Source organism: Mus caroli, unplaced genomic scaffold, assembly GCF_978045245.1.
Source record: "Mus caroli unplaced genomic scaffold, Mus_caroli_1 scaffold_5, whole genome shotgun sequence".
In the NCBI taxonomy this organism is placed as follows: domain Eukaryota; kingdom Metazoa; phylum Chordata; class Mammalia; order Rodentia; family Muridae; genus Mus; species Mus caroli.
This window is the reverse complement of record NW_028227260.1, coordinates 144,036,545-144,047,289: the sequence shown is the minus strand read 5'-3', so window position 1 is coordinate 144,047,289 and position 10,745 is coordinate 144,036,545. Positions and strand designations below refer to the sequence as shown.

The window sequence follows — 10,745 nt, the reverse complement described above, 5'->3', positions numbered from 1 at the left end:
GGATCTATGATACTTAAATCTTGTATCTTTCTTGTTACTAAAATTAATACCATATTCATAGCACTCTTTGGTTAGATTGGCAGCTTAGGATGCATTTTTGGCCTTAATTGGACCATATTAGCAACTGTTTTTATATATATATACTGAACTGAAATTTCCATCAGCAGTTACTTTCTTGAAAGGAGAAAATCCATGTAGGGTCATGAGCAGTGAACTTCTATATAATGGCACTTATCTCTTTTAAAATTATAGCTTTCTTTCAGTACACAACTTGACAAATTATTTTCCAGTGCTCTTTTCCATTGTTGATCTGCTTAAAACTAATCAGCAATAACCATTCCACAGTCATGTTATGCTGTCTTGAGATTTTCTCTGCCAAAGAAATTGGTCATGTATTTTAATTTATCCTCAGAGAAGTTTTTAAGACACAGGCAGAATGTAGCTAGATTTTTTGCCAAAATACCATATGACTAGCCTCTAGCTCCATTGCTAAGATATAGTATTTGTTCCCTTTTGAAACATAATGATTTGAGACTCCACTGTCTGCATTGTTCTCGATCTTATTGTCTTTCAGGTTCCTAATAGAATAAATCACTATATTCCATTTACAGCATTCAACTACTTTTCTAGTTCAAAGTTGCAAAGTCTTCTATAAAAAAGAAATGATGTTCTTCACAGCAGCAATCCCACTGTCTCTGGTATTAACTTCTGTATTATTATTTTTGTTGTTGTTGTTATTGCTATGATAAAGTACCATGACCAAAAGTAACTCATAGGAGTTTAGTTTTGGTTCTAGTTCCAGAAGGTTAGAGTGGTTAGGAAGCCATAGTAGCAGGAAACTGAGAGCTCACATCTTACCCACACAGTAATGAGGGAGAAAGAAACAGGAAGTGAGGTTAGTCTGTTGTCCTTCAAAGACCACTCACAGAGATGTGCTTCCTATAGATAGACTACACTCCTAAGGGTTCTAAACAATGCCACCAATTAGAGACCAAGCATTCAAGTATGCGAGCTTGTATGGGACATATCCTATCCAAACCACCATTACCTTTAACCAACATGTATTCTACTAAAATGAAAGTCACTACAGAGGAAAATGTTTCACATGTTTCCAAGCAAAGCAACATAATCAGCAGGATATTTTAGCAGATAAAATATTTGGTAAAGAAAAGTTAAAGGAGCCAAAGGGCTCTTCTGAAGTCTCTAAGCGTAGCCAGCCTTAGGAGCCTCACCAGACTATATTAAAAATGTTTGGAGTACCTACATTGTCATAAATATTAAGAAGAATTAAGAAGGTATCACTATGATAATGAGGGTTAGTTATCAACTTGACAATGCTTGGAATCATCTCTTCTCATGTCTGCAAAGGATTACCTTGATTATATTAAGTGACACCATCACACAAGGACACAAGGTCTTCTTGATTGTTGGTAAGACTGGACAAGAAGCATGAGATTCAGAATTATATGAGTAGAAAGAAACAAAACTCAGTAGCAGCATACATTTATTACTCTTCTAACTGTTGAGGCATAATGTCACTGTTAAAACAGACAATAACACGGAAATATAGGCTGAAATATATCCTTTTTTCTATTAAGTTACCTTAGACAAAGTATTTTATCATAGCAACAGGAAAGAAAACTAGGATAATAATAAAAATTAAATACTAATATTACAAAATAAGTCCCAATCAGTATTCTTAAACAGACCTTGCTCAGCTTGGGACATAAAGTTCTTAAATTACTTTAGACAACCATTAAAGTGATCCGACTTAGCCACTTAAAAGAACTTTACCATGCTTTTGAAACACTTATTTTCAGAGCCTTCTATTAGGTGTCAGATAATGCACCAGATGCTCATCTTACGTCTAGAGCTCATAGTAATACCTTGCCAAGCTTGAAATCCCACTACCTTACTGCCAAATATAACCCCAGAGGACTATCTCCAATTCTATTGTACAGAAACTACATACAATCCCCATAATATTAAATTATATCTACACAATTCTCTACTTTCCAACCACAGAACACCTGACTCATGGGTGGAAAAGGTTTTATGGTGTCTGATCAAAGGCTTTCAACTCATACAATAGTAAGTGCTATAGACATCAAAGACACTGAGTCCTTTCTAGGTAATCACATGCTAGTCTCCAAATCAGAACTAGGTACCTTCTGTAGTACTCTCCAATGGTGCTATGTATGAATAAGTGAAAAATCTACACAGATTTTCCTAAGCTTTCTATTTAAGCCACACTCATTCAATCATCTGGAGGGTGTTCTCATGGACTGAAGTCTTGATTCTCCAGAAACCATTGGACTTACAAACACAAGGACATTATACATTTCAAAGCTGAGCCAAAGGACTGTTCTGATATCTGTGAGTCAAACAACCAAGGTGATTTCAAGATAAATAGGCATTGTGGCTTCTATGCCAAGTTACTTAGACCACAACACACCTTTAACCAGACTTCAACACGCTTTATGCATTCTTCAAGAAACTAGATAGGCACTAGATCTATACACCACAAGCAGACCAGAAATATTTTTATCAAGCCTAAAACATAAGCTATTATTACTTCTTCCCCTGTGAAGGTTTTTATGGTAGACTATTCCTTCAGACAGGCCACTTCCTAGACCCAGACACTCTTTATCTTTCTCAGTGTGTTATGTTATAAACATACATAATTATGGCTGTCACTAGTACCAAGATTAGTACATTCTGATGCTTTACCTTTCTAGGATCATCCCCACTTTAACCTAGGCTACTAGGCTTACTTCACATTCTTGCTACAGGATTTATGCCAGTGCTTCTCAATCTGCCTAATGCTGAGATTCATTAATGCAGTCCCTCATCTTGTGATGACCCCCAACCATAAAATATTTTTCACCACTTCATAACTTTAATTTTGCTATGGTAATGAATTGTAATATAAGCAATATAAGTTTTCCCATGGCCTTAGTCAACCCCAGTGAAAGGGTCTGTTTGACCTCCAAGGGGTTTGCTACTCACAGGATGAGAACCGCTCATCTAAGCTCTCTGGACCAGACCAAGGTCTCCCCATTCATACAACTCCAGTAAAGTTTCAGGGCCTTCACCATGCAATCATTTGCCAAGATTTAAGACTATTCCTCCCCTTGAAGCTTCAACCACATATTTCTGGTAGCCTCTTGGAAATCTTCATCTTCTGTTCCAGCAAGACAAAGGCAAAATCTACCCTAAACAATTCCAGACACCAATAAGTACCAAATATTTTTTCTCACTTTTCAGAGCTCTACAATATAACATTAAATATATTTTTATTATTTAATAATTTCTTATATCTATATAATATTTGTTTGATATACTCACACCCCACTTTTCCTTTTAACAGAATGAGTACTCCATAGACAATTATTCACTGCACTTTCACCAGTTGTGAGTCTTCATACTAACAGAGAGGGTAAAAACTCATATTCTTTTGGAGAACTAGAGCTGCAGTAATCTATATGTACTTGGGTATGGAGGTCTCTATGATAACATTTTATAAGCTATTTCCTCTTAGTTCCTGTATATCCTGTAGGACTCAAGATAGTTTAGAGGAACCATCTCATAACCCTTCTGGGAGGCTCCTTGAATTGTTCCTAGATGCTATTCATCACTTATCTTCATTTATAATTATTTGTATATTAAAAAAAACTAAAGAAGTGTTGGGACTCTGTTAGGATATGATTCTTCTTTTGTTTGCTTGCTTGTTTTGCTTAAATTCCTCTCTCCCAAGAAGTCAATCCCTCTTTGTTAAAAAGTGATACATTTGCCTTTACCCTTGTTCTAAGACATCCAAATAATTCTGCCTAAGAGTATAAAGCCCATTAATTTACAGATAGTTATCTCATGAATATCTTACAGTACCATCAATATCAGATACTTGAGTTACTACTTGATCATCAAGCAATAGCCTACCTTTCAACTTTCTATAGTCACCAGTCTCCTCTCCTCAAAAATGCAGTCCCAGCCTTTTATGCCTTTTGTTGCTTTGAATGAGAATTTCTTCTCATAGTCTCATGTATTTGAACTCTTAGACAGTGGTTTCAGGTACTATATGGGGTTACTTGGCTGTATTATTGGAAGGTGTGTCCTTGGTTCAAGAAGTATGCAACTTGTACTGAGCTTTGAAATGTTAAGGCCTTAACCTACTTCCAGTTTTTTTTTTTTTCTCATTTTCTTTGTGCTTGGGTTTAAGATGTGAGCACTTAACTTGTTTTCTAGTTAACATGCATGCTGCTTACTGCTACGCCTTCCTGATATGATGAAGTCTAACTCCTCCACTTGTCTGTAGGCCTCAATAAACCCTTTCTTCTATAAGTTGTGTTTGTTGCAGTACTTTATCACAGCAACAGAGAAAGCACAAACACATACCTTAATTGTACTTTGACTGAATGACACATTAACACCACTTACCAGAGACCTTGGTTACCCACTTCTGCTCTAAAACGATTCCAGAAAAAGATCTTCTGCCATTGTAAGTTATTTAGTCTTGCTGATATATCAAGTTGGAAAGTGTATAAGCACTAAGATTAAAATAATAAACCAAAATGTAGAGTTTGACCCAGTGATTTGCAGTGCCTGATATAAACAACTAGAGTCTATCTCCTAATTGACTTATGATGCTTCATCCCAAGTGTCTAGTTTTAGAAAGGACAAAAGATATTTTGAAATGTACTGCCTAACATGATGGTGAAATGCCAGATTCTTTATCTATTCAAATACAACCGCACTCAAATGACTCCACACTTATAGCTCATAAAATAAGACCAAGTATCCTCTCTTGACAATCATGGGAGGACCTCACTACCTCTGAGGGATATTTTTTTCTTACAATGCACCCACTGTGGTTCTGTTTCTCTATAGCTTGTATTTATTATTGAAGCATGAAATGCTGAGAATGATGAACACAAGATACAGAGGGAAAGTATTTCTTATGAGAATGTATTTTCTGAAAGCTGTTTTCTTTTCAAGGTAAGTTACTTAATTTTATCTCTTGTGCTATTTGTGTAGAGTCCAATGGGTTAGGTCTGGTTTTCTACAAAAGGACATACTCCACTGGAAAGCTTTTCTCAGTTCAAGGCACAAGGACTGTCTCCAAACAAGAACAAATATATTTGGGCTTATAGTTAATTTATGTTTCCCATATATACAGCATGTGGCTATAGGCAAACATAGCTCCCCAGTGGCTTTCTGTTCCCAGGATGATATTTTGAAATTCCCTGTGTCTGAGACAGAGAACATGGGGTGATAACTTGAAGCAGTGAGACTAAAGGGTCAGTAAGTTCCTTTCTATTTTCAGTTCATAAAAACTGCAGTTTATGTCTAATAAGAAGTTCAGAAAGAAAGAAAGTGAGAATTAGAGATGCACTGTGAATATAAAGTGCTGTGTGTTACTATAAATGATGCTATGATTCTTACCTGTGGTTTGTATGAGACAGAATTAATGCCTTTCTTTTCTAAACTTGACCGTGTCCTAGAAATTTCAATGTGTTTGAAAATGAAACTGTAGTTTAGCTTTACATCTAATTCCTGCTTACTGTTCTCCCATTTCATCTCCTGTTTTGTAGACTTCGGGATAATGAAAAACATCAAGGACATCCTCAAAGGGAAGATTACTTGATGTAATTGTCACTACTTTGAATAACTTTTGAGACTCCCTACCCCTCACTTTGCCTTCACCTGTATCCCCAAAGGCTCCTAATGCTGAAGTTTCAGTACCATAAGAGAACCAGACTAATCACAGGTGGACTGCAGGATCCAATTTAACAGGGGAGAAACATTTTCCAAATCATCCCCTGTTTTGCTTTACAATATGGATTTGGCATATGACACTATTCTTGGAGACTTTGGACTCATGGGCATAGCTCCTATACATAAAAGATGCTCTGTCCAGTGAGAAAAGATAAGGAGTTTTAAAACTAGTGCTATCATGCAAATGATCAGCAGATCAACAGGTGCACAGAAATATGTGCAGGTGAGGCAAATAGTAATATCTACTATCTACTGGATGTTTAAAAGCAACCATGTAGTTTACTAACACCTTTTCATTTAATCATTCTAGCAACCATCCACAGAAGGCATGGTAAATGTTGTTCTCATGTACTTGTGTCCAATGGGTGAAGTACTTTCTCTTTCTTGAGTGATAAAGTTAGCGTTTGCAGACATAAATTCTAACTCAGATTCTTTGAGTCTGAAACATTTACTTCCACTTATACTCTTCTGCCTTTCCAAGGCAAATACTTGCCATGTGAACTTGGGTGTTTGAGAAGGGGTTTATACTGAATGCAGAAGACTGGATGATATACACAATGAAAAAAGAAGGTATAGATTATGAGCAAATGGAGTGGCCCTAGTAAGGCCAGAGATGTATGAAAGTCCTGAAACTGTATGGCAAATACTTATGACACCAAGAGGAAGAACTAGAGAAATGTTAAGGATGGGGAGAGAATGAGTATAGCTGAGATTTCAATCTGACAGCATACTCATGGAAATGTTATTTTAATATTTTAATATTTACTTTTTAATGTATGTGTATATGTAGATGTGTGCCCACATGTCATGGTGCACATGTGGAAGTTAGGGCTACACTAGTGGATTCTCTCCTCTCACTATTTGGGTCCCAAATATCAAACTCAGGTTGTCAGGCTTGATGACAAGCACCCTTACCTGCTGAGCCATCTCTCCAGCACAATTGTAAAATTTTCTTAACTTGCATGCTGACCTTAAATTCTGTGTGATGTATTTTTGCAAATGTTTGTATTTGCACAAAAAAATACATAGACCAGATCAGTGAGATATCTTCCACAGAAGAGAATTTGGTTAAATAAAACATCATATTTTAGTATTTGATTATCTGGAAGAGTCCCCTGAGTACCTTGGTAAGTTAAAAAATTGTTGGACCTGAGACACCAACACACTATAAGATGTCAGCTCTTGGGATATGGTCTGAGAATTTGGATTTCTTACTAGACTCTGAGTAATGTTGTGTGTCTGGCATTGGGTTAAGGCCAATTGTAGGTTTAGATTTTTGTGTTTTTGCTTCCCTCCTCCCCTCTCCCCTCTCCCCTCTCCCCTCTCCCCTCTCCCCTCTCCCCTCTCCCTCTCCCCTCTCCCCTCTCTCCCCTCTCCCCTCTCCCCTCTCCCCTCTCCCCTCTCCCCTCTCCCCTCTCCCCTCTCCCCTCTCCCCTCTCCCCTCTCCCCTCTCCCCTCTCCCCTCTCCCCTCTCCCCTCTCCCCTCTCCCTCCCTCTCCCTCTCCCTCCCTCCCCCTCCCCCTCCCCCTCCCCCTCTCCCTCTCCCTCTCTCTCTCTCTCTCTCTCTCTCCTTATTCCTTCCTTCCTTCCTTTCCCTTTTTTCACAAAAATAAGGAATTTGGTACTTAACCATTATAGTCTTCAACTTTCTGGAACTCAGTTTACTGTCTCCAGTTTTGTCTTCCTTACCTTGGTTACTTCATGGTCATACCCTCAGCTAAGATGATCCCTCATAAAGAAAAGTCTGATCAGGCTTCTTGCTTAAAGATATGGAGTCTCTCAGTGCCTTGTGTTCTATATGGTTAGTCTGTGGAACTTCTTACCTCTTTAAGCCCAGACAATATCTCTGTATCTGAAATGCCAGCCTTTCCAGATCTACCTATCTATACTTGGTTAAATCTTGTTTCTATTTCTGACCCTATCTTCAGAATCAATCACACTTAACCATTGGACCATCTCTCCAAACTTTTTTGTCTTCATCTTCAGGACAACAGGAAATTTGGAGACAACATTATTCGTCTGAAAATTGATGCTCATTTTTTAGGCATCTGGAAACAAATTTTTATTAAAATAGGTATGTAATCCTACACAGAATGTTGACCCCCTTTTTAATAGAAGCAGCCTCTGCAGAAAGCCTTAGTATACATCATTTGAAAAATAAGATAACACTATCCCTGCATGAACCCTAGGAGAGGCTGTGCCTCATTCATTTTTCTCCCCCAATTCCTGGAAACCACCTCTGACATATGCCACTGCTTGGCAAATATGTCCCCACTTGTTAGAAATGTACTTTTGTACCACTGAATCTCTTCAGCACCTTGCTTACCAGTCAGGAAACAAGATTTTTGAAAGAGGAAACTAATGTGGCTCTAAAAAGGGCACTATTCATTACCATTTCCAGCATATCAACTAAGTAACGGGTACACAGATGTTCTTTCCCACAACTAAATATCAATCTAAAGTTAGTTCAAAGTGATTTTTAACAAAAAGAAGGAGAAAGAAGGAGAAGAAGGAAAAGGAAGAAGAAAAGAAGAAAAATAAGAGAAGAAAAAGAAAGAATGAAGAAGACGGAAAGAAGAATGAGGAGGAGGAGGAGAAATAAGCAGCAGCAGCTGATGATGACTATTGGCACAAGAAATGAATCACATCCACAACAGATAGATGTTTAAGCCAATTCAATATTTTCTAAGATTACCATTTAATTCCTGCATGACCAGTAAACACTGTTAAACAGTTAAATGGACAAGTAGAGTCACACTAAGACAATGGGTTCTAAGAAGCAAGAAGCAGCGGTGGTATAGACAAAGACAGCGGCAAAGGCAGCGGCAACAGCAGATCTTATATGCGTTTGATGGTAAATTTCTAGATGTTCAATTGTCGGAGCTTCTTCTGTAGTAGTCTTTTCTTCAATAATTTGAATGTAGACATGGTTGGTTTTCATCTTCCTCTACTTCAGATTGTAGCTCCTCCGATATCAGTTGTCTGGCCAATTTGATGTTTAATCCTTCGTTGTAGTGTAACTTCCTTTTCAACTCAAATTGCCGTTGCCTTTCTTGTTTGTCCAGGAAGAATTTGCTACTATGCGCACCGCTGCTTTCTTGCTCCTCACCCTGATAACTGGTTCCCAAAGTGGCAGAGGCTGCGAATTTCTTCGCTAAGGTGTCAGAGGTCATGGCGTCTTTTCCTTGAACTTCACTTACGGTGTCTTCTCCGTCATGTGGCACGCTGCCATAGGGGTTGCCGGGCTCATTCTTCTTCATCAGGTCATAGTCTTTGTAGGATGGATAGTGGGTTGCTAGTATGTTGGATTCATCCCACTTCTGCGATTTCTTCCGTTGCAACTCCTGGGTGCCTGGTCTTCCAGATGACTCGGAAGAATCCTCCACTGAAGATGTTGAACTTTTGTTTTTGAGTATCCCCTTGATGGGTCTGTGTGAGGTGGAGGAGGCTGCCATGCCTGGGAAACTGAGGGCCAAGCTAGAATTGGGCCAACGCAGCCACTTGTCCACGCTCCGGACTCAAGCAGGAGCTAGATCTGTCTAGCAGACAAGTTCTCAGAACTTCAATACCAGTGCCAGGGCTGGGAGGTCACAAAGGAAACCCTGAGATAAGTCACAATGCACCGTGACGTCGTCACTACAGCAGTCACGGCTTGGCGGCCTTCTCTGGTGGCCATCTTGGTTTTTTTTTTTCTTGTTTTGTAAATTAATGTAATAGGAATATACCCGTTTGTGGTATATGAAAGAGAATCATTACTACACTTTGAGCATTGGGAAGCCATGTAAAACACATTTCTTATTATCTAAAGTTTAAAAGTCACTACTTTGATTGGAAAGATGGGAGGTGTTAGCTATGTGAAAAATTTCCTACCCTCTCCTACATGTCCCTCTCCACATATATTCATGTTGTCCCTCCTGACTTTTATGTCTCAGAGACTAACTACATCAACAGATACTTAGACCAGTTGGGAACCTGGGTTAATCTCTTAACCCAGATCTCATCATATTTCTCTTGTGCTGGCCTACATATTTTAACAAACATATTTTGATCTCTTCTGCTGCTATCCTGTTTCAAGTCACTACCACATCTTGGGGCAACTAGCAGCCCCACAGCCTTTGAATTAGACTGGCAAGACCTGCTTTCTAGTCTATGGCCAACCCTCCAGCTACAGTAATCTTGAAATCCCCTCTTTCAACCTCTCATATGACTTGTTTAATGTCCTTAAAATCAAGATGAGATCCTGGAAGAATGCAGAAAGAGCATATTTGGGTGGTTGGTAGAGCTGTGGTTCTCAACCTGTGGGTCACAACTCCATCCAGGTCAAAAAACCCTTTCACTTGGGTGACCTAAGACAAGTGGAAAGCATGTTTATATCACAACTTACTACAGTAGCAACATAACAGTTATGAAGTAATGAAAATAATTTTATGGTTGGGGTCACCATAACTTGAACTGTCTCAAAGAGACACCACACTACAAAGTTTGAAAATCACTGCTCTAGGGCCTTCTCCCAGGAAATTCAGTCTACTAACCCCCTAATTTTGAATTAGCCTTTCAATTCCAGAAGCAGTCATGACATTCCCTGTCCAAAATCCTTTTAAGATCCCCTTGAAACCTCAAATACACTATCAGAGAACAGTATCCTAGGGCCGGAAACTCTTTCTCAAAGCAAGTAGTTCTCCCTGTACATTTATGCTACCTCTATTCTCCTTGGCATCACCTGGAGACATTTAAATTATATTATCTGTGTATACCTCCAGATATGGATTTATCTAGCAAATATCCATACAAAGGATGTAACAAAGAAGCACTCCTCTGGCCTGATTTTAATCAGGCTTCTTTAAACCCTCTGAATACGTAGACCTGACAATAGGTTTCACCAACTGTTGGTGTAGAATCCAGTTTCAACTTGAATACAATTATCAAGTTAGTGAAGCCCCTACTTGGGTCTGATACCCTTAGATATATGA

The 10,745-nt window shown here is 38.6% G+C and overlaps 1 protein-coding gene across 1 annotated transcript; it reads right to left on the bottom strand.

Moving 5' to 3' along the window:
* Window positions 1-8,435: 8,435 nt before the first annotated feature.
* Window positions 8,436-9,307, bottom strand: Ppp1r2c (PPP1R2 family member C). Its single transcript, XM_021153870.2, has one exon. It carries the CDS (start codon window positions 9,228-9,230, stop codon window positions 8,682-8,684), a length of 549 nt encoding a protein of 182 aa, XP_021009529.1. The 5' UTR covers window positions 9,231-9,307; the 3' UTR covers window positions 8,436-8,681.
* Between the last annotated feature and the right edge of the window lie 1,438 nt (window positions 9,308-10,745).